A 26,582-nucleotide genomic window follows, 5' to 3' on the forward strand; every position below is an offset into this window, starting at 1 on the left:
TATTACCCATTTAAGCCGTCTCCAGCCATTATTAATATTTCTCAATAAATACTGTCAAATACTTATACACTATTGACGATTCAATATCTACTTTGATTTCAAAAATCAGCTGAGATGTATATGTATAGGTTTTAAAATGGTCTTCCACTCCATCTAGCTATCTGCATAATTAAAAGTTTATTTTGTAAACACATACGTGTTTGCATGAGACAGTTATCTAATATTACAACACATTACGTAGGATGTTAAAATGTTGTTGTTTAAGTAAGAATATTTTGTAACTGAAAATGGCTTAAGGAATCGTTTAAAAATTGCAACAACAAGTTACTCGTTTAGATTCTAACAACAAGAACAAAGCAGTTGGCCCAAGCATTCAAGCAGAAACTAGATTCGGCCAGAGCTATAAACCTGGACAACAGAAGCTTGTGATCATCTCCTCTCGCAGATCGATATCGTAGCCTTATAAAGAAGACGTATAAGCGTGTAACACGATTTCAGGTAAGGAAGGCTGAACAGGACTGAGCCCAAGAAATAGATTAGTGTGTTACACCTGTGTAATGACACCGCAATCTGGCGCCCTCTACAGGAGAGCCAACTAACGCCAATAGGATGCAACAGACCAGTGTTTGAGCATTGACTCGGTAGCAAGCTGCTGAGCTCTGTACGCGAAAACACACACTAACATAAACATTTCAGAGCAGCACTGACCGATCTATCAGTATAGTCTTGGTGATGCTTTGAACACGTTGCTGGGTCACCGGGACGGGACTATGGTGAGTGCTTTCATTGGATAATGCAAGGCGGTAGTATTAGATGACTTAACGTAGGTGCCCGGGATCTCAGGAACAGTAGTCTGTATTGGATGATTTCCTTACCTGGAAAGAAACAATCTCTGCGTTTCAGAATACATCTCTGTATAGCTATTACTCGGCCTCCTTAGCAGGTAGGACTTTAAGTGCGTTCCCTTAACTACCCTTATCATTCATTTACCAGTTGCTTTAATTTGTGGAAACATTTTCTGCGTTAGTTCCATTTAACCCTAATTTTATTTTTTTGTTACATAATTCTCTCTCTCTTTGCGTATATATATATATTATCTTTATTATTGCACTATTACATAGCTTAATCAAGAATATTAAAATCATATTAAATACGGTATTTAAAGAATCGATGGAGGATAAATTTTGGCAACTATGATGTGCTGCAAAGCATGATTAATTAACGAACTATTTACTTGTAATTAAACTAAAGATCTGAGCTGCTACCACGTTATAACTTTTGATCTACTGATCAACAAATCGCTCTTCCTATTGAGGTACCAATTTGTAGATCTAACTAGTGATCAATCAATCCAGCTGCTTTCCAATTATAGTCTTATTAACAGCAACTTAAAACTAAATATGATTTGACATAAAGTATTGCTTATTGTTTGTTTGTTTTTAATTATGCACAAAGCTACACAAGGGCTATCTGTGCTCTGCCCGCCACGGGTATCGAAACCCGGTTTCTAGCGTTGTAAGTCCGCAGACATACCGCTGTGCCACTGGGGGGCAGTATTGCTTATATCTGCACCACGAGGAAAAATATGTACATCTGTATTAATAACCAATTTATGAGTACTTATTAGCAGAGATTACTGAATAATTAACTTAAATATGCTCCTGTTTAATTTGTAAAGAAAAAGAGAGTGTTTGAGGTTTAAAGTGAAAAAGAAAATTGACTAATTATAATAAATATTTTTGGTTCTGATAATAAAATTTTAAACTTATTAGTTAATCACAGAAAATGATTAGATTTAGATTTAGGTTGTCAGAGGGCGGTTATGTTTTAGTTAACTAAAGCTTCATTCTGCATGTTTATAACCAGAGTGATATACATGATAATAACAGCTGTTTAAAATAACTTTTATCTGAATTAAGAACAAAACTGGTTTTCAGATAGGTAAACATATATGTAAATGGACTAATGAATATCAAGATGGACAGACTACTAGACGAATACGCATATAGATACTTAACTTAATAAACGGATAGACATATAAATAGAAAAATTAATATAATTAAAGAGACAGATCGAAAGAAGGATTAACTAGTAGATAGGTAAGCTATATAGGTTGCTAGGAGGACAGATGGTGTATTCTTACATACTAATAGTTAAGATATTTATTAAAAGTTTATTCATGTTATCCAATTATATATATAAGTAAATTAAATGTATTGACGCGTGCCGAAGTAATTATATACCTAATTCTCAATAAATCTACCTTTGTTCTAAATTCTGTGCCCACCTTATTTATTCTAGCGTTTCCTTCTTCGGATCACATTCGTTCACAAACCTTTTGGTAGACTTTCAGAGTACCAATTAACACGACAACTTAAAATGATTTTGATCTGATTTTGATCCAACTGGGACACAGAAGTTCACCATTTGGTGATTAGCTAAGCCTACATATACCACACAGTAATTTTTCTCACAAGTAACTGTTTTGGTAAACACAAACACGCACGTATCAAACCCTGAACATCCCGGGTTCCATTTACAGAGAATAGTCATGAAAATCTACAAATTACGCGACAAAAAGTTTACATGAGTCTTGTTTTACTTTTATCTTGTTTTCATTATATAAATTCAGTTAAATGTAAAAAAAGATAGTGACGTAGTATCTACCACTCAGTCGCACTGAATGACATTTTTGCGTGTGTACCAGTAATTTCATTCTTATATTCATTTCTCTTTACTACACTAGGATTTTGGTTATAAATAGATTAGATATCTTGAAATATATGGTTTTCGAAACTTTTTACAAGTTTACCAAATGTTTAATTGTATGCTGTACCACATTCAATAACAAAAGGTATTTTGTGCGCGTTATATGTATTTGTTTAATACTTTTTTACTTAATAATAAATAGCAATTGTCTGTTACCAATAATAATATTAATAACAATATAATACAATAAAGTATAAAAATATGAAATATAATATTATTGTATATCTTTAAAACTTTATGAATCTTGCAAGTGATGAATAATAGATTTAAAATTACTTGACAATCGGGATAACTGACCATAGTACATAACTTTGGCCACTGGAAAGTTTAGCGCAGAGTTGAGAACGGTAATCTAACACAACATAGAATACAAAATTAACCAATCTTGGGTAGAGAAATATGTTGATGCAGATAAGAAGTATATCCTCTAGAGTTTGTTTGTTTTTAATTATGCACAAAGCTACACAAGGGCTATCTGTGCTCTGCCCACCACGGGTATCGAAACCCGGTTTCTAGCGTTGTAAGTCCGCAGACATACCGCTGTGCCACTGGGGGGCATCCTCTAGAGAAAAAAAGATAATCTGTTTCTTTTTCAGAAAAAAAATATTCATATATATATATTCCTAAGGATTTTGGTTCTACTATTCTATCATGGGTTTCTATATTACTGTGATAACTTTTTTTCAAGAAAAAGGTAAATAAACAGTTGTTTTGAGATACACATTCTTTTTTCTCCTTCACTTGCATCTGATGAAAGAGTGTCTTTCTCAAACATCTCATTTTTCAGCGTTCCTGAAAAAACAAAGTATCACTTTCTTAATTAGTTACGGTTTAAACGGCGAAAGCTGGCGTAGCATTTAGAACCCAATAAGGTCATAATTTGTGATAAAAATAACCTAAACTGTAGAGTTGTGATATCGAACAAAGGACTCTTCTGCACTTATTTCTGGTAGACCTGAAATGCTAATTTAAAACGTTTTTGATTTTGAAACTGAAACGTACAAATTAAGAAAAATGTGGAAACAAACATATTTACAATTTACGCGATTCTTATCGTAAGTTTTAAGCTTGTTGATACTAAATGCTTCGCCGGCTTTTGGCGTATAAACCATAACTTTTAAAGTATTAAACTGCACATATAAATAGCGTTTCGTATAATCTTCAGTCTTTCACCGTTCAGCCCATCTGACAAGTTCTGGTACTAACGAAGGGCCTCTCGGGCATTGACTTCTGGGAAACAAAAAAAAAGTAGATTTGAAATGCTGTTTTTATATTCCTCTGATTTTGAATCTGAAATGGAGAAATTAAGAGAAATGTTGATAAAAAAAAACGTCTACAGTTTACGTGATTTTTATCCCAAAAGATTGACGTCTATTGATTCGTAATTATAATTTCCATCTTGGACAATATCTAATACGTACATTATGTTCACTAATGAACTATGGAAAAACGTATAAACTCCGTTCTTTACTGTCATATATCTGAAACAAACAAAAATAGTTTACAACAAATTATAAATGTAGTTTTTTCCTGACAAAATTAGCGAATTGCGTTACAATTACTGAAAATTATTACTTATATAACATAAGTGGCAATAATAACTCTTTAACGAAACATCACAAACGGAGTAAGTGCAGTAGGGAATTAGTACTTCAGATACTTTTCGTATATCTTTTGAAACTTAATCTAATACAAAAAGTAAAGCGATATTAAGTCATATTACTCCTAGTAAATAATTAATTTTGAAAATGGTGTAATTGACTTACCTCTAGTTTTATATCTTAAAAGGTGTACGTGTTCTCTATAATAGACGCAAAATAGATCTGTTCTCTAAATTGGATGATCATTGTTATTCCTTTTAAAGCAGGAAATTTACTTGTTATCTTAATGACATGTTCGAGTTTACCTTTTGTTTAAGAATAGATCTATTTATACTTCAAATGAAATGGTTAATTCCTAAAAACCTGAAACATAATTTATCTTTTAGATGTGATGGTCAATTTTACTAAGTTTATAGTATAAACTCCACGTGTTTGTTTCTTTAGAAAATAGCCATAAATAGAAAACTATTTATTTATGTTGTATTTCATTTTCACTATATAAATTTAATATGCAATCTCTTTTTTACAGTTTTAGATAGAAATTGTTGAATATATTTTTGAAGGGACATGGATGTTTTGATTCTTTTTTCTAAAGCTAACTGGCTTATTACAGTTTCATAGAAATGGTAATCATTATATTTTAAAGATATGAGTAATTTAATATTAGCAATTATACCGAAACAAATGTTTTTATCGTATAAACAGTAGAAACCTATAGAATATAATGAAATGAAACACCAATTAGCCTTAACTTACACCTTGATTATTTAAGAAACACAGCAGGCAAAACTAATTAATCTTTTCTTTCCGACCAGTAAAATGACCAGACAATATTACATAATTGAGAATTAGTAACTTGACTTTCGGTTGGGTAGTAGAATGGTTGTTGTTAACATTTATGGGTACTTAATATTTTTATTAGATATGAGCTTGAAAAGTCTAGGTTTTAAACCATCGACTTTCCGTCATTTTTTCAATCAATAAAATAGAGAGAAAACGATTTTATACAATACGGTAGAAACTGATCAAACGAGAATAGAAAATGTTTAACTTTTTTTAAATTGATGTTACAGGTTGTCTTTATCTGGTGGCTAATGACAACATACGTTACATACGAGATTGTGCAGCAACATATATTTCTAGAAACATCGAACACTTGATCTCCTACCAACTGACATCGCAACTTCGTGGTCTCTTTCTTTTCGTTCAGGTAATAATACTGTGACGTTTATCGACAGGTTTGATATATCACTCAGCTGCTGGGAACTGCCAATAAAAGCATGCCAATTCTTTCAGTGCTTCGTTCTAAGCAACCTCTTTACAGAGTGCCTACTTGTCTCCAGCCTGTAGGAATGTTCATCGTGTTGATTTGGGCTATCGTGTGGGCTGTTGATGGTTGGAGTTCGGACAAAATAGATCAAAGAACACAGGAACAAATACTGGCCACATCTGAAAGAGGTCTCTTAGGAAATATTTCGAATTTTCACTGTGATGACATATTTACAGTTATTCATGATAACGTTACCGAAGCTAAGGAAGAAAATATTCATATTGTCTTAAGTCATCCATTTCTGGATATTAATCAGGGTCTTATTGCTGGAGTCGTTTATGATGGTGAGTAACTTTTTCATGGAAAATCTGCCATTAAACTTTAAATAAACACATAACACAATAGTAAAAAAACAACACAATGATTTAATAGTTTGAGTTTGTTTACTGATTATAAGTATTATTCTATTGCAAGTTACAGTTTGTACATAAAATAAAAATATTTTTTTAAAAACAGGTACGACCTTTTGATCACTCGTGTGATCATTTTCTAGTATACACGTTTTAACTTTCCTGTTCAAAAAATATCCCTCTTTACTGTAAAAGCTGTAACTTATAATATAATAACAGAGTGATTTGTTTATCTTATCAATTGTATTTGGAGAGTTTTTTCAGCGCTGTAAATCCATATTATTCTTAATTCAAGATATTACAAACTGTGCGACATTTATTGAAGGAAATTTTCTTTTGAGTTTTGTTTATAACCTAGAAGTTGGAATTGATAAAATGTCTTAGAATGAGCAAAAATGAAAAGATATTTTGAAGTTAAAATCATTCTTTCATGTACAAGTAACCTATTATATTATATTATTAATAAAATAAACAAAAAATTAGGAATTTACAAACCTGCAAATAAGGATCGTAAAAAAAGTAAGGATACAAGACTGCAGATACTGTAGACATTATTTACTCAAACGACAAACTCCTGTTTTCGCTCCATGCTGTTACCTAGCAATACATTTGGTGGAGTCAAAATAGGGATTTGTAGTTTTAGTAAATAATGTCCAAAGTATTTCCAGCCTTGTTTCCTTACTTTTTTTACGATCGCTATTTGCAGGTTTTTAAATCCCAATTTTTTATTTATCTTGCTTGCTGGCTTTTTTGTGGGAAAAGGATTATTTGATATGGTAGCTAACTTTGTACATTGTAATGATATAAAACGTAGCTAGTAGCTAGCTGATACAGTTCGTGATGATTTACTGTAGCTATTGACTATTTGATCACATTAGTTCGGGATGGAAAAGCTTAAGCATGGGGATTTGTTTGAGATTATAGTGAGCATTTATAGTTTCCATGTAACTAAATTCTCTACATATAATTCATAACAATGGGCAAATATATCTCTAGACTTAGACACAACCCTCACTAAGCACGTTTAAAAGTTTTCCAGTAGAAAAGCATCCTTTTCAAACACCACATATACGTCTAAAACATAGCTATAAATAAACCTTCATGTCTTGTAAAGTAATTATTTTACGAATGTGAGAAACAAAATTTAATATTATGTATACTGACATTTTTTTTACTCCTTCACTTTATACATAATATATGGGTTGGGTCTCTAAAGATACCGATCGTATAGTGTACAAGGCATTGAGTATCTACATATTACAGTCATCTAACGTTCATCTATTATTGGCTGGTAATTCCTGTTTCACCCTGTACTTAAGCTTGATATGGAAGCCAACTTCAAGGTGTAATGATAACATGGTTTACACTAGAATTATGATGTTTTTTAGCTTATGTAAATTATGGAAAAAACATATCGAATTTCCAATACCTCTACGACTTTCGCAGTACTATATTTAATATTCTACAGAAGGTTTGGGTGCAATATACCAAGCCGTTTTTTATTGTAGGGTGGCAAGAGAATAATAACGGTAAAAATAAGAATTTCAAACGGGCCGTTTTGAGCAGATTTGTTTTTCCTTATAAGTTTAATATGCATGTTTTTGTACATTTTATGTATAAGTGTACAACATTAGCAGTCAATAGCAGAGTTTTTAAAGTGTTGTTTGAACTGAATCTTTATTAAGTAAGATGCCTTTTTTTAGGGTTTTTTTGCATTTCCTTGTGATTCCTATTATGAACCATGAGAGTGGTTCATGATAACTTATTCAAACTTCAATAAAAGTACATTTTCAGCTCAGCGTAATTAATTACAAACACACTGCATCAATAATGTTTCAAATAAACCGTAAATAACAGCCATTTAAATTCGACAGGTTCTATGCCATTTTTCAATACTGTTGAAATCAATGTCCTCGGTGGGACAGCAGTAAGTTTACGGACGTACAACGCTAAAATCCGGGCTTCGATTCCCCGCGGTAGACACAGTATATAGCTTAATGTAGCTTTGCTCTAAAACAAACAAACAAGTGAAAATCAATTTTCAAAATCACATTTCTTTCATTTCAGGTGTGGCAGCTTAGTAGTAATAATGACTGATTTTGATAATCATGGAAACTGTGTACATACATACATACCTCCCTGTTCCCCAAAGGTGTACATACATACATACCTCCCTGTTCCTCAAAGGTGTACATACATACATACCTCCCTGTTCCCCAAAGGTGTACATACATACCTCCCTGTTCCCCAAAGGTGTACATACATACATACCTCCCTGTTCCCCAAAGGTGTACATACATACATACCTCTCTGTTCCCCAAAGGTGTACATACATACATACCTCTCTGTTCCCCAAAGGTGTACATACATACATACCTTCCTGTTCCCCAAAGGACGTCCGTAAAACAACTTTTATGTTGTTAATGGACAACAACAACTCACTAAACCTTCTCCACGGTGTTTCTATTTCTGGATTTTTTCCAAGCTTTGGGCCCACTAATGCCAAGGTTTTTAAAGCACAACATACAGATTAATTAATTCTCAGTATTAGGGGTCGAATTTCTCATTAACTAAAATGTGCGGAGGAAATTCAATGAGTTGCTTATTACAAAAATTTCCTAATTTATTAGTCTAACATTGTCATTTTTTAAACTGTAATAAATAAACCCCTCGCATAACAATAACTATAGTTTGTGGAGTAACCTTGTATTTGCATCAGTAATCCATCTCGATGCAGTTAGTCCAGAACATACTTTTTGGGATCAAGACCACTGGCTTTGACCTGTTAATGATTGTTAACAAAGGAATATCCTAAGAAAACCGCTCAAACTTTTATTTTCTATTATACTTATTAATGAGTTTTATACTACTCTGCTTGAACTTACTAGACATCTAATGTATCTACCTTAAGTAACTGCAATATTCTTTGTCAAATCAAATAAATATGGTTCAGTTAAGAGGAAAACTCACCCGAACTTACAGGTCCGAGTGTACTTTTTTTCTTGTATCTCGCTTTTCTTTAACAATTGGAACATCATGCTCAGTCCATCCTAATCATTACACGTTTGTTCTTTTTAGCACTCATTGAAATCATGCTGCATTTTGTTTGATTTTTACCTACAGAAACAGCAGTTTATGTCAAGAACTAAGGTAAATCTGGTATAAAAACGTTTGGGAGATTGTGAAGAGATTGTGAGGAAATCAATTTGCTATATTATGAGGAGTTCCAGCCTGATCCTGCTGAGTGAATAACGTAAACGTTCAAGGTGTAGCTTGAATTGATATAGAATTTCAATGAAGCCCTAAATCTTATTCGTGTAATCCGTGGGTAAGAATCTCGTGGTAGCAGGTAATAACTGATACAACGAGTGCTGAAATGGAGGATGAGAGGCACAGCTTTGAATTACCCCATTGAAAAGAATCGCCATACATTCCCTTTTACGTATTTTTTATTATTGCTAGATATATACCACTGTTTCCGTGTAATACAAGTGTTATGATTTAGATAGTTTAAGTACAGCGCGAGTGTTAAATTTAATTATTTTTAGAAGCGATAGTTATTAGAATCTTCTAAATTTTTCTTGCTGGTTTAATTGAGTATTACTGCATCACAATATTTCGTAGTGTGTGGAACGTTCTAGGCTTCTTTGGGGCTATGAATATGCATCCAAAATGTAGTTCGAGTAAGTTAGATAGATAGATAGTTTAGTTAGATAATTAGATAGATCTAGACTGCACGATTGTGGTTTTTTAATTATAATGAGCGTAAAGTGGCGATTTTTAAAGTGAAATTATCACAGATTGTATTGTAATAACAGAGAAGAGGAGAAGAATTTGTCTTGTCAGTTGTGTTCTAAAGTAAATGAACCAGCCTGTGTAGTCTCAATTTCATGAGTGAAGTGTATAGAGGGATGTTGTGAACTGAGATAGTCGGGAAAGCGTTGAATATGATCAATATGGCGGAAAATAAGGAAAGTATCATCAACATACCTTCTGTAGAGAACAGGTTTGAAGCTTAATGAAAAATTTGTTTTCAAATCTATGCTTGAATTCTGGACCAAAGAGTCACTTATCCTCTTTAACAATACTCTATATAAACAAATAGATGGAGTTGCTATGGGCTACCCACTGGGTCTTACGCTGGCCAACATTTTTATCTGTCACCACGAACAGAACTGGATTGACAATTGTCCATTAAGAAAAATGAGTCGATCTGAAGATGTAAAATGAAATCAAATAAATCAGTCTCTCTTTAGAAATAATAATTATTTGATCAGTTATTAGACCAACACTATGCTGCAAGTTTTGTACTTTAATAAATTTTGATTTTTCCTGTCAAAAGCCTTTAATAAATTCACCACATGAACCTGGAGTTTTAGACTTTGTTCAATGCTTTGAATAGTTTCGGTTACTGTGTAATAGATATTTTGTCTTATTAATTATAAAATCAGCACGATATAGTAGGCATTTAGTTATTTCAGGTATCTTACTTGGACCAGCTACTATCATTTTCTGACTAAAAACCACATATTCCATGTGACTGGTGATGTTTTGTTTTTTGAATTTCGCACAAAGGTACACGAGGACTATCTACGCTAGCCATCCTTAAGTTAGCAGTGTAAGACTAGAAGTAAGGCAGCTAGTCATCACCACCCACCGCCAACTGTTGGGCTAATCTTTTACTAACGAATAGTGGGATTGACCGTCACATTATAACGCCCCATGGTTAAAAGGGCGAGCATGTTTGGTTGGATTGGGATTCGAACCCGCGACCATCGGATTGCGAGTCGAATGCCCTAACCACCTGACCATGCTGGGCCAATGTGAATGGTGATATAATAAGGAATAGAAGACACATTTTTTGTGATAAGCTATTCTATGTTTGGCGATCTCTAGTAACACTTTGACTGGCGTAAAATATCCCATAAATATTTAGCGAAATTTCATGTAATTTGTCTCTTATTAAAACATGCTTTGAAATATTAAATATGGTCAACGGATTTTTTTTGAAGTCAGACCTATCTGTTCTTAAGTTTATAAACTTCTGTCATCATTATGAAAGTGAATTGATGTAATTGCCATATGCAACTGTACAATGTCTAAAAACTTCATTCTGGCTAGATATACATGGATCTCCAAATACGGACGTTTTGAATGGTTATCATCTGCTGTTTTGTTGAGTAAGTACATATGTATGAAGTTTTTATAAAAAAAAATGGAATTTTCAATCTGAACAATAGTTTATGTGCATTAGGGTTAAAACGGCCAGATCAGAGATATTTAGGATTCATGTATAGCTGTATAAAATTTTGAGCTACTGACCAGAAGATAGCCAGCAACATCCACCAACACAGGGTCTTTCTGGCTCTTTAAACCAAATAATAGGATTGACTTTTATTTTTTAATGCACCCACAGCTGACAGCTTGGAGTGTGCTCAGTGGCATTACATCTCGAACCCCAGCTCCTACGAGCCGCCCTCCAACACGCTAATCAATAGGTTGCAACTCGCCTAGTTTTACTAAACTAAACACAATGGCTCATTTATGATACTTAAATGGCCAGCACTTCATTTTACAAAGCACTCATGCTTTCACTTCATCAACAATATTAGCAAATCCATTTTTCATTGACCAAAGTTTAATATCTGTAAGATATTTTGTATTTCAATTTATGAATTGCTATTGCCTTTTGATAATCGTCATCTAAGTATTTGTTACATATACATGACTGTTTCATTTTAAATTCAATACGAGAATATTATTTAGTTTATGTTGTGATAGTATTAAAGTAAGTTATTTTTAGAAGTGATAATTATGACAAATTTACTTACATAACTGTTTATGAATAATTTGTTGTGTAGTTCAATTGTTGTGAATTGACGTCATGTTACTTGAACCTTCTATATTTTTCTCGTTTTTTCGTTGTTACGTCATAACATCTCTTAGTGTGTATACAGTTCTAGGCCTCAGTTGGGCAATATATATATATATATATATATTAGCGCCCATGTTAGTGCAAGTGACTGTGTGATTGTCAGTATAGCCATAATGGGCAATTTCTAAAATTAGTTTTACAGCTTGTATTGTAACAACAGAGTAGAGGAGAATAATTTTTCTTGTCAAATGGTGTTTTAAAGTAACTGAACCCGCTTGTGTGGACTTTGAAAAGAAAGAATCAATTATTTAAAACTGTGATAACCAATAGTGTAACGAATGTTTATACATATGTTTGACTTGTTGTGAATATAGTATTTTAAAACAAGAGGAAATTGTTGAAATTCATTGTCAACAAGTCACAAATACCTACTGTAAATTTTTGGACCCCACAAAACTGATATTGATGAACCAGCCAAGATTACACAGTAGTAAAAGAAGACGTGAACGACAGCGGAGGTAGGCTATATGGGCAGAACTGTAGTGGTGGCAAAAAAGTGTAGAGAATATAATCATGCTATATAACCATGTGGACTGATTTTGATAAATGAATCTAGAGAGGTGAGCGACTTGGGCTTAAAGATAGTGAACTGCAAAAGTTTATTGAACAACAACCTGACCTAGAGAGAGAAAAGAATCATCAGAGAAAGGAGGGAGAAAGAGAAAAGCAGAGAAGGGGAAGAAAGACTGAAAAACAGGGAAACAGAAAGTGGAAAACTAAAAAGAAGGAAAGACTGGAAACAGAGAGAAAAGAACACAATTTGAGAATGGAAAACTCACTCAACAGAAAGATGAAGGACCAAGTATGACAATGGAATCAGGGCCAGCTGACCCAAGCTGCCCAAGTATGATGAACAGAAAGATAGCATGTATGCTTTCCTGAAGAGATATGAAAAATTTGCCCAAAGTCGGAACTGGGACAAAGACGACTGGGGATTCTGTCTCTGCCACTTCTCACAAAAAAAGTATACAAGTGTATGTAGGCATGACATCAGAAGATATCATGGACTATGACAAGTTAAAGGGTGCCCTGTTGAAATGTTATGAACTTACCAAGGAAAGTTTTTGTCAGAAGTCAAACCTGACACTGGAGAAACTGTATTTCAGTTTGTGGCACATCTACAGCGATACTTCACAAGGTGGACTGACATGACCAAGTGTGAAAATAGTTTTGAAGGACTGGCAGATCTACTAATACGTGAATAGTTCATGATCGCGTGCTCAACTGATATGTCATTGTTCCTAAAGGAAAGAGCACCAAAAATGTGAACGAGAAGATCAAGCTGGCAGAGCAGTATATGGAAGCCCATGGAGGGGGTATAACTAACAACTCGAAGAATAACCAGTTTAAGTTGAAACTAGGGGTGGCTGACTAGAAGCATGATGCTCATCAGATTCACCACAAACATAAAGTGCATCACCATGATTAAACAGTGCGTGATTGATGGCTAGCTCAAGTTAGCAAATGGATCAACAATAACTGTGGTGATTTTAGCATGGGACAATCATCAAGAGGTGCCAATAAACCACAATGTACCAGTAGGTGAAGGCTATGTCAGGAACAAGAAAGTAAAGGTTCTATGAAACGCTGGGTACAGCAGTGATAACCAATTTAGTATCTAATGACCAGATGATGGGCAAGGTACATTTGTGTGTACTGATTGATGGGACAATGAGAAAATTTCTCATAGCAAGAATAAAGGTGGACACTCCACACTACATGGAAGACCTTGAGGCTGTGTGTATGAAGACGCCCATCTACGAATTGGTGATTGGCAATATACCATGCAGTAGAAGTTTGGAAGAACCAGAAAGAAAGGAGATTGATGAGGTATCTACAGTCACCACAAGAGATAAAGAAAAAAAAGCAAGACATTAAGCCTTTGCAAGTCTCGAATGTAGGTTTACAGGAACTGAAGGAAGCACAAGAAAGCCTGGGAGAAAGTTGAGCACAAGACAAAGGGGAAAGGGACTTACAGAATAGAGGACCACAAGGAAGTGCTGTACTGGATCTATCAAATCAGTTCTACTGGGGAACTTAAATATATCATAGTACCAATAGAATACCAACTTCATGTAATGAATCTGGCTGAATTGTGGGAGGATGGCAGACAGAATCATCAGCTACTTTCATTGGCTGGGGTCATCGGAGATGTGACCAGATTCTACAGGCCACGTGGCATCTGCCAAAGGACAATACCTAGAGGGAAGGTAGCCAAGGTACTACTGGGTGAGATGCCTCTCATAGAAGAGCCATTCAGCAGAGTAGCTGTGGACTTCATCAGACCACTAGCACCTGTTTCTGAGAAGAGCACCTGGTGCATGCTGATGACAGTGGACTATGCAACACATTTACCAAAAGCCATAGCATTACCAAAGATAGAGATAGGGAGAGTAGCTGAAGCCCTCCTGGAAGTGTTCTGCAGAGAAGGCTTCCTAAAATAAGTCTTGATTGAAAGAGGAACCCTGTTTACCTTAGACCTGACGCAAGAGGTGTGCAGACTCATCAATACTAAGCAGCTCTTTACCACCCCATACAACCCTAGGTGTAGTGGACTTTATGAGAAAGTCAATGGAGTCTAAAGAGCATGCTGAAAAAGATGTGCTTATCCAAAAGTCCCACAAGTAAGTACAGGATTTTCACCCTTCGAGTTACTGTGCAGAAGAACATTACGAAATCCGATGCAGGTATTGAAAAAGCTGTGGATAGGTGAAGCAGAGTCAGACAATTGGAACACATACCAGTATGCGTTAAACCTCTGAAAATGACTGGAGAAGACCTGTCAACTTGCTTGAGAGAGCTTGTATTCAGCTCAAGGCAGTCGGAAGCACTTCTATGACAAGAAGTCCAAGGACTGACGTTTCAAGATCGGACAGAAGGTCGTGGTTCTGTTACCTAAGGACAACATCAAACACATCTTGCATTGGAAAGGGCTTTTTGAAGTACAGAAAGTGGGCGACACAGTGAAAAGGAAAACCAAGATTTGCCATGCCAATATGTGCAAGAGGTATTTTTGAGAGAAAATAAGACATAATGGGTGCAGTTATTGAGGTACAGATGGACGTTGAAGGTGTGGCTGTCATAGATGCAGAACCAAAAGACAGTGGCTTTGTCATAGAAAATATAGATCTATTAGACCTAAAATTTCTGGGTAGAGATGAGACATACAAGGACGTAAACATAAGTGAAGAACTGACTGTCAAGCACAAGAAAGACCTATAAGAACCAATAGACCAGACAAAACAGATCTTGTGCAACACAAGATCATAATGATGACCAGGGATCTAATGAAGGTGAAGCTTAACAGATTCCCTATGTGACGAGTGACCAACAAGGGAACTGCAAGTGTGGGTGCAGACCATATTAGGAGACTTTATGTATGAACTGAAAATGGTTTTTGTAATTAGTGTAAAACATTTTGTAAATATTTTTCTTGAAGGGGGCTTATTGTTAGATATACACGACTGTTTCATTTTAAGATCAATAGTTTATGTTGTGCGAGCATTATAATAAGTTATTTTTAAGAACAGTAGTTATGACAGGTTTGCTTTCGTAATTGTTAATGAATCATTTGTTGTGTAGTTCAATTGTTGTGAATTGATGTCACGTTACTTGATCTTTCTAATTTTTTTCATTGTTCATTGAGTATTGTTACATCACAAAGTCTCAGTAAGGCAATACATATATAATCAAAAACATCTTAGGTGTGAAAAAAAGGATTCAGTGTGTGACTTAAAGGAGTGAAATCAAAATTGGCGGCCAAACTGGCAGCTACACTTATAGCATTGATATGAATTATACAGCAAATCTTCATTCATTAGTTAGCCAGGCCACGTTTTTTGTTGAGTTTGGGGCATGATGGGGGGTAAAACAAAATACGCAATCTAGCTAACTAATAAATTAGTCACACATACAATCCATTTTTTGGCCACACTTTTTTTCACACCTAAGGTGTTTTTGATTAGATATCACGACTTTTTGTCAATACACACCAACAAACCATACCAAGTAAGAAAGTAACACTCGATAGTAACCCACATCAGCTTTAGGATTGTAACCCTATCATTCGGAACAGAGCTATACTTTACAGAACCAACCAGATTCTTTAATATATATGGTGGTAGTTTCCTCTCTAAAACAGTGTTAATAGTTTCCTACATACTAACGTCATGGAATTTAGATTAACAGTTCCTTGTCATCACCTCCAAGCAATCAGTACAGCTGTACCAAGCATCATTATTTATGCTAATTGCTTAAGCTAATATCACGTAACGCTAAACGCTGTTTAATTAGGACAATTTCGTTTAAATTTAGTAAATTTTTGCTGAAAAGTTGGCATTGAATAATCAATAATAACCGTCCACCGTCTGATTCTTTTGAAAACTTGAGCTAGAAACTGCTAACCTAGTTTGCTTGGCCTAACGAATAATGTATCTGCACATCCTTTCATCTTACAGTTTTTTTGTTCTAAGTCAGCCATCTTTAATCTAAATGAAATCAACAACAACTAAAAACGGTCCTCTTTAGCTCTTAGGCGAAGTAGTAGTAAACAAATTAGACCAATAGCTCTCGTAAGTTTTTGCGTAGGCGTGTGCACAAATTTTAGTCAAAATTGAGCGATTTTTGTTGAATAACTTTGCACATGTGGCTTATATCTACACCAAATGAGACTTTTAATTGTAGATTGAAGAGATCTATCAGTGTATCAAATTAGAAAGAAAAAAATCCATAAAAGTGGAGTACGTTTTTCTATCAAATAAAGTGTCCGTACTTTTGATATGAAAATAAATAGGAGGACTATGTGAAATATGGGTCAAATAAAACACATCCAGAAAATATGTGTATTACCATAGTACGAGATACAGAAGGTGGAAAATTGCTAAACTATTACCACAGTGTGTCCAACAGCAGGTTGTTTTGGCCGCACAACACACTGCCGCGTGTCTTGATATATGGGCGACCAAGTTAGTACAAGTAAGTTATGTTAGTGAAAGTAAAAGTCAAAAAGTGGAGTTAGACTGCGTGATTGTGGGTTTAGCCATAATAGTGCTATAAAGTAATTTGACGAAAAAGAGATAACTATTTAAAGCTCTGGATACAACTGTGGTAACCAATAATGTAACGAAGTTTTTCTACATTCATTTGACTTGTTTTAAATATATTATTTTGAAATAAGTGGATTGTGTGCTGTCTGTTTATTGTTGAAATTTATTGCCAACAAGTCATAGACACTTGCTGTAAAGAAGTTGGCCCCCCCCCCATAAAACTGACAGTAACTGACATAGTAGTAGTCATCTAAGCAAGTTTAATGTATAAAGTATGTTGAACTGATTTAACATTGTTTTTCCGTAGTAGTCATCTAAGCAAGTTTAATGTATAAAGTATGTTGAACTGATTTAACATTGTTTTTCCGTAGTAGTCATCTAAGCAAGTTTAATGTATAAAGTATGTTGAACTGATTTAACATTGTTTTTCCGTAGTAGTCATCTAAGTAGCTTTAATGTATAAAATATGTTGAACTGATTTAACATTGTTTTCCGTAGTAGTCATCTAAGTAACTTTAATGTATAAAATATGTTGAACTGATTTAACATTGTTTTTCCGTAGTAGTCATCTAAGTAGCTTTAATGTATAAAGTATATGTTAAGCTGATTCCATAATGTTTCAATAAAATTTCATGAAAAGACGAAAAACATTTACAAGACAAACTGATGACTTATTTACAGACTTTATTTACTTAATTATTATCTTCAAAAGATTCAGCTGGCTTCACCTACAATTCTGTGTTATGTCTTCGTCATAAAGCTTCTAACTAGCTATGTCGTGAAATTCACTTATGCTTCGACATGAAGGTTTTTAATAACCTCCGCTACTGAAGGTGGACGGATGTTATGTTTCACCCCTGTGTGTGTGTGTCAGTGTGTTTGTTAGCAAGATTTCTTGAAAACGGCTGAATGGTTTGGACGAAAGTTGGTATACATTTGGACTATGACAAAACTTGAAAGTGCTTAGTCTTGGGAGGGTCAAGGCTGAAGGTCAAGGCCCCGAAAATCCAAAAAATTCCCTTTCGGTTAACATGACTGATTTTTCACACTATTTTTGCTTTATAACTCAGTAAAAATTGATAGGATTTTGATAAAACTTGGTGGACAAAAATGATCAGCGTCCGTTAATAACGACGGACAGAATTTCTTTTTTTAGGACCGAATACGAACAACGCTGATGGCGTAGGTATGCACACTACTGAGTACCCCTCTAGTTAATTAGTGTCTTCTCTTGTACTTCTAGTTTACGGACTTAGAACGCTAAAATAAGAGGCTCGATCTAAACAATGTTACTATTCCTCACATTAAAAACTAACTTCTGTGCTTGTTTATAATTTGCAGGAGAGCGATTTTTTGTGAAACACTGTTTAGGCCAACTGAACAACTTTTCAACATTCTGACAACAATACAAGAAAGAAAAATCATATTATAAAAATAGGGTAAAAATAGTGGCACCAGAAATAAAGGTCGTAATAAATCAAGAAGATCATAACAAATGAAATTATAAAGATAAGGTGACAATAATGTCACCCAAAACGAATATCGTAACAGATTATGTTATATAGATAAAGTGAAAATAGTGTCACAGGAAATGAATATCGTAACAGATTATGTTCTATAGATAAAGTGACAATAATGTCACCGGAAATTAATATCGTAACAGACTAAGTTATATATAGATAAAGTGATAATAATGTCACCCGAAATGAGTATCGTAACAGACTGTGTTATATATAGATAAAGTGAAAATAGTGTCACAGGAAATGAATATCGTAACAGATTATGTTCTATAGATAAAGTGACAATAATGTCACCGGAAATTAATATCGTAACAGACTGTGTTATATATAGATAAAGTGACAATAATGTCACAGGAAATGAGTATCGAAACAGATTCTGTTCTATAGATAAAGTGACAATAATAGCACCGGAAATTAATATTGTAGCAGATTATGTTATATAGATAAAGTGACAATAACGTCACCCGAAATGAATATCGTAACAGATTATGTTCTATAGATAAAGTGAAAATAATGTCACCGGAAATGAATATCGTAACAGTGGTATTGCATTTCCTAAATAGAAATAACACCATTTACACTTTTTAATTTTTGGCATCTAATAGTAAGTTAATAAATAGAATGCCTCAACTTGTATAAATGTTTTTACAATACTACTTGATGACATTTGATGAAGTGGTCTACTGCTGTATTGCTGTGTGTCAAAGCAATTAGATTTAAGATGCCCTCGATTTCAAGGCTTGACAAACTGAGAAATTCAGAGGCCATAAGATGTAAGGATATTATAAATACGTAAATACACTTATGACTCTAACATTTTCATTTCATTTTCTTTACAACGTATTGCTTACAATCGTTCGTAAAACGTTTATATAGTATACCCAAGAATTTGATCAGATCGTTGTGTTTCAGTAATAAAAAAACTCACAATGCCATTTGGTCTTGGATCTGTTCATAGTACAAATTTATCTGAAACAGAATGTACACATCTGTTTTTCACATCTCTGTTAAGTACAACTCTTCTATTGACCAAACTATCAGAATGATACTTTAATATCTTTACGTTTCACTATCGCGATTACTTGTTCTGTCATCTTTACTTTTAAAAGGGTCCTAAATCTAGTTTTTTAAAATATGATAATAGAATTACTTTATTTTTTTACTGTGTCTTTATTTACTGCTGAAATGTAAATCAGAACAGACTAAAATTCATGTAAGAGTAAACAACTCCAAATGAGCTGAAGTTATTAGATTAAAATGCATACAAAATAAAAATCCTAATGTTATCAGAACTTCAAAAACACCACAAAGGCATTATTATTTTAAGTTGAAATAAATTTTGTATTGACGCCATATGGTTGATTGAAAGTTTATGTATAGCGAGAGTACAGTAAATGAGAACTTAGAGAAGCAGTTGTTGGTGTAATTATTAATTACAAAAACTACTGGTTAAAACTTGTGTGTGTTTTTGTTATAGCAAAACCACATCGGGTTATCTGCTGTATCCACCGAGGGGAATCTAACCCCTGATTTTAGCGTTGTAAATCCGTAGACTTACCTGCGGGGGACGGTAAAAACTTGAAAATAAACTAAAGAAATAATGATGTATATATAATCTTGAAGAAGAATACAAAAGAAGCAATTCAACTTAATAAAATTATGCATAACTAAAATAATAATTTGAAGGTATTATTGTTTGAAATGCAGACGTAGACTAGGAGCAGATTTTATTTTCTTGTAGCTAATGCAAAACAACGTATTTGAGCTCCACCAATGGATTATCTTTCGTTGAAAGCTATTTCAGTATTTTAAAAACAAAGAGAGAGAGAATATTCTTCCCACATGTCATACCAGATGTTGAATTTAACCTCGTTAGTAGTTCTAATGGCGATGGAATTCTTAGAAGTGCGATCTAAAACGTGCTGACCACTCGTTAGAAAACAACATACAAGTTTCTGAGCATCCTCTTGCACGTACAGGCACTCTCCAGCACCTTTCCACGAACTTATAAAACGTGTATTACGTGGATAATCCCCTAGTAACGATGCCACTCCATCGTCATTTTAAGTTATACGTTCGATGCAAATGAAGAAAATTTTTATATCTAGACAACGACAACTCTAAGGAAAGACGTACAGGATTAACGATGGATTTTTGATTAAAGTCTGACTACCGCTTTTGCTTTGGAAAGACTCACGCAAAATACATTTAAGTGAATGTTATATTTTTGTCTCCTTAAAACAGCTGTATACTGCTGATATTTGTAAAGCTATAAAATGGACGCAATCTACTTATACTACATGAAAGTAAAATCGATTTTTTTGGGCTTAAAACGACTATAATTTATGCTAGTACAGTCTTTATGTGTTTTCTTATAAAACGATTATTGGTAAAAATTCTGCTAGAAGCTTTTGTGAGTATTGCTCAATCATTAATATGCTCATTTGTAAACCTTACTAGTTATAAGACTTTGTGAACATTGTTAAGTTTACAATGGGATAAGCTATAAAATAAGTTAGTTATATTTACGCATTTGTTAAGGTTATTCAATCTGTATTACGATAAGCTGTAAAATTTGAAATAAGTTATAAGACTTTGTTAACATTGTTCAATTAGTAACGTGATAAGCTGTAAGATAAGATTGTAATTTTTATAACATTGTTTAGTCTGAATAACCCGTTGGCTCAGCGTTAATTCTCAGGGTTTAAGACGCTAAACAACAGGTTTTGATACCAGCGGTGAGCAGAGTACAGATGCTCAGTTGTATAGCTTTGTGCTTAACACTAACAAAAAAAAACAACAAAGTATTATAATCAGATGTAAAATCTGTTAGAAGTCTTTGTAAGCATTTATAAGTCTGTAATATTATAAGCTGTAGAGTAAGTTAGTTAAAATTACATTATGCTTAATATGTGTGTGTTTGTATTTTCAGTTAGATGTCTTTCTAAACATTATTCAATCTGTATTACAATAAACTGTAAAATAAGTTAGTCATAACACTTTTTAAACATTAATCAGCCTATATTATGATAACCTGGAAAATCTGTTAGTCTTATGGCTTTTTGAACTTGTTCATTGTGAGATATTACAAGCTGTGGACTAAGTTAAAATCATATTCAACTGTTTTAACAATTCCTCTATACAAATAATCTATTCAACCTGTTTGGTAATTCTAACAGACAAACCAATAACTAATCTTGTTTGATAACTCTAATAGACAAACCACATTTTCAGTTTCTGTGATATACCTCTTATGTGAAGACTAGATAATCAGCTTCCATAGTATTTTTAAAAGTTTTACCACTTACATATTTAACTTGTTTTATAACGTTAATAGACAAAACACTTATTCAACTTGTTTGACAACTCTAATAGACAAACTATATATTCAACTTGTTTGATAACTCCAATTGAGAAACTATATATTCAACTTGTTTGATAACTCTAATAGACAAACTATATATTCAACTTGTTTGACAATTCTAATAAATAAACTATATATTCAACTCGTTTGATAACTCTAATAGACAAACTATATATTCAACTTGTTTGACAATTCTAATAAATAAACTATATATTCAACTCGTTTGATAACTCTAATAGACAAACTATATATTCAACTTGTTTCATAACTCTAATAGACAAACTATAAATTAAATGGTTTGATAACTCTAATAGACAAACTATATATGTATATTCAACTTGTTTGATAACTCTAATTGATAAACTATATATTCAAATTGTTTGATAACTCTAATATACAGACTATGTATTCAACTTGTTTCATAACTCTAATAGACAAACTATATATATTCAACTTGTTTGATAACTGTAGTAGACAAACTATATATATTCAACTTGTTTGATAACTCTAATAGACAAACTATATATTCAACTTGTTTGATAACTCCAATAGACAAACTATATATTCAACTTGTTTGATAACTCCAATAGACAAACTATATATTTAACTTGTTTGATAACTCTAATAGCCAAACTGTATATTCAACTTGTTTAATAACTCTAATAGACAAACTAGAATTAACTTGTTTGATAACTTCTAATAGACAAACTACCAATTAAATTGTTTGATAACTCTAATAGACAAACTATATATTCAACTTGTTTGATAACTCTAACAGACAAACTATAAATTCAACTCGTTTGATAACTCTAATAGACAAACTATATATTCATCTTGATTGATAACTCTAATAGACAAACTATATATTCAACTTGTTTGATAACTCTAATAGCCAAACTGTATATTCAACTTGTTTGATAACTCTAATAGACAAACTATATATTCAACTTGTTTGATAACTCTAATAGACAAACTATATATTCAACTTGTTTGACAACTCTAATAGCCAAACTGTATATTCAACTTGTTTAATAACTCTAATAAATTGTTTGATAACTCTAATAGCCAAACTGTATATTCAACTTGTTTGACAACTCTAATAGACAAACTATATATTCAACTTGTTTGATAACTTTAATAGACAAACTACCTATTAAATTGTTTGATAACTCTAATAGACAAACTATATATTCAACTTGTTTGATAACACTAATAGACAAACTATATATTCAACTTGTTTGCATAACTCTAATAGACAAACTACCAATTAAATTGTTTGATAACTCTAATAGACCAACTATATATTCAACTCGTTTGATAACTCTAATAGACAAACTATATATTCAACTTGTTTGACAACTCTAATAGACAAACTATATATTCAACTTGTTTGATAACTCCAATTGAGAAACTATATATTATATTCAACTTGTTTGATAACTCTAATAGACAAACTATATATTATCAAACAAGTTGGAACTCTAATAGACAAACTATATATTCAACTTGTTTGATAACTCTAATATTCAAACAATTTATTCATCGTTTTTGATAACTTTAGTAGATAACCCCCTTATTCAACTTCTTCGATAACTGCAATAAGTAACTACCTATACCAGTTGTTTGATAACTTTATAATCAAATCATCTAATTTGGATGTTAGTTTTAATACGCAGACCATTTATTCAGTTATATCCCCACGAAACGAACACAAGACTCTGCGTTTCAGTTGGAGTATTACATTTTTGGAAGTGATCACGAATTAGACGACCGAACATAATGCTCTTCTTAATATTTTTGTTATACATTCGTTCTATACCTTAAAACTTCGTGTGCATGTATATGTTGATGTTTGTCGAAGAATATCCATATGATGCACGTGGAGTTTCCTACAGTTCCTTGTACTATATTCAGGCTCGAGTAAAACTAACTTCATTGTTTTTAAACAACCAAACTTATGAAATGATTTCATGTTTGATTCCTAATAACTGACTAAATTGTGTTTACTTGTTTGTCAGTGTTTTGGCAATTGATTTATTTTATTATAATTTTTGGTAGCATTTCTTTCTACATTTGAACCATAACAATGAAAATTTGAGGAATGATCGTGTTAAATATTTGAGTTTGAACATCCGAAAGGTTATTTCATATTAGATACAAAGGTCAAAGATCAACCTTAAAATCAAGACAAAGTATGAGACCAAAGTAAGTGGACAAATTAAGATTTAGATATTTAAGTGCTTCCCCTTTCAAATTACTCCCCACTAATCCAGTTGCACAGTGGTATGTCTGCGGACTTACAACGCTAGAAACCGGGTTTTGATACCCGTGGTGTGTAATTTTGTGCTTAATTGTAAACAAACAAACCTTTCAAATATATTTTTTAAAGAAAATTAAACATGTTTCAGCGGCTTATGACGTTAAAAATCTGGTTTCGACACGATCGGTCGACAGAGCACGGATAGCCCTTTGCGCTTGACAACAAACAAACACTCAACAATGCACGCATTTAGCTTACTGTTTTTGGATGATTATAGAATATCATACCTAAATTGTTATTGATCAAAAACATTGAAAAAGTAAAATTTCTAGTTTACGAGAATTGATTTCTGAACAAAACATTTTACCTCACTTTGACGTGGAGTATAAAAATAAAAGCACAGATATCGACCGCTAAGGAGCTAAAACACTGCTATTTCCTAAATTCAGAATGAAAATCTTTATCAATTTGGTTTTAAAAAAGGATTTGTATTTAATTTTCGACCACGTTTACACAATAACAGAATGGTGCCATTCCATTATGGGATTAAAAGGAAAATGAGCTCCCAGATTATGTTCAAAGTAGGTTTACTAACTATTCCTATCCGCATAATTTCAAAACTGTATTTTCATTTACCCTGTTGTTATTAGCCTACTGTAAAGAGAGGTGAAAATCCATTAAAGGATTCACAAGAGAAAGAATCCCTATTTTAAACACTGACTATTAAGATTCGAGTTCTAATAAAAACAACAACAACATATTTTTACACCACTTTTATGTAAAATATAATTGAAGTGCCTGAAAGTTTCTAAATCTTCCAGATGTAAATAACATCGAAAATACCACAACGAGACCTGCCAGTGTTTCAGAAAATCTCATTAGGCTTGCTATTAGTATCGTCTTTAATGAAACCAAGCAGAGCACACAAGAGAATATTTTATCAAACCACGCGTGTGGCCTGTTTCAACACTGTTAAAAATTGAAAATTGTATTGACCGACATGTGACTAAAGTTGAGTCTCAGCTTTCCCAAAAGAAGAATAAAATCGTAAAGAAGCGTCTTTAACTTGATCAGGTATAAATATTCATGTGATATTACAGTTGACTGACAATCCATCTTTTATCCAGCTAGTTTAATCTCATCTAATCTTTTCGTTGCTTTACATGAATATTAAATTAGAGGGTTTGTTTGTTTGTAGTTAAACACAGAACTACATAATGAGCTATCTGTGCTGTGACCACCCGGTTTCTGTAAGTCCATAGAAATGCCGCTGTGCCACTGGAGGGCTGCATAGAGGGAACTGGAGCCGACTCTTCTATTGATATAAAACTAGAATTCAATATTTAAAACCAAATGGAAAATATCTATATTGTATCAAAATAGTAATCTGAAACATCGAAATGACAGACTTACATAAAATACCTAAATCTGAAACATCGAAATGACAGACTTACATAAAATACCTAAATCTGAAACATCGCAATGACAGACTTACATAAAATACCTAAACCTGAAACATCGAAATGACAGACTTATATAAAATATCTGAAACTGAAACATCGAAATGACAGACTTACATAAAATATCTAAATCTGAAACATTGAAATGACAGACTTACATAAAATATCTAAATCTAAAACATCGAAGTGGCAGATTACATAAAATATCTAAATCTAAAACATTGAAATGACAGACTTACATAAAATATCCAAATCTGAAACATTGAAATGACATACTTACATAAAATATCTAAATCTGAAACATCGAAATGACAGACTTACATAAAATATCTAAATCTAAAACATCGAAATGACAGACTTACATAAAATATCTAAATCTGAAACATCGAAATAACAAACTTACATAAAATATCTAAATCTGAAACATTGAAATGACAGACTTACATAAAATATCTAAATCTAAAACATCGAAGTGGCAGATTACATAAAATATCTAAATCGAAAACATTGAAATGACAGACTTACATAAAATATCTTAATCTGAAACATTGAAATGACAGAATTGCATAAAATATCTAAATCTGAAACATTGAAATGACATACTTACATAAAATATCTAAATCTGAAACATCGAAGTGGCAGACTTACATAAAATATCTTAATCTGAAACATTGAAATGACAGAATTGCATAAAATATCTAAATCTGAAACATTGAAATGACATACTTACATAAAATATCTAAATCTGAAACATCGAAATGACAGACTTACATAAAATATCTAAATCTAAAACATCGAAGTGGCAGACTTACATAAAATATCTAAATCTGAAACATCGATATGACAAACTTACATAAAATATCTAAATCTGAAACATCGAAATGACAGACTTACATAAAATATCTAAATCTGAAACATCGAAGTGGCAGACTTACATAAAATATCTAA

The 26,582-nt window shown here is 32.9% G+C and overlaps 1 protein-coding gene across 1 annotated transcript in view; it reads left to right on the forward strand.

Annotated features, from left to right (window-relative positions):
• Nucleotides 1–607: 607 nt before the first annotated feature.
• LOC106461844 overlaps nt 608–26,582 on the forward strand; it is a 173,618-nt gene continuing 147,643 nt past the window's right edge. Inside the window, exons 1-2 of the mRNA XM_022388917.1 lie at nt 608–943; nt 5,444–5,984. Of these exons, the coding sequence (XP_022244625.1) occupies nt 5,651–5,984 (334 nt within the window). The 5' untranslated portion in view covers nt 608–943; nt 5,444–5,650. The remainder of the gene's footprint in view (nt 944–5,443; nt 5,985–26,582) is intronic.

This window comes from Limulus polyphemus, unplaced genomic scaffold (assembly GCF_000517525.1).
Source record: "Limulus polyphemus unplaced genomic scaffold, Limulus_polyphemus-2.1.2 Scaffold1043, whole genome shotgun sequence".
Taxonomy (NCBI): domain Eukaryota; kingdom Metazoa; phylum Arthropoda; class Merostomata; order Xiphosura; family Limulidae; genus Limulus; species Limulus polyphemus.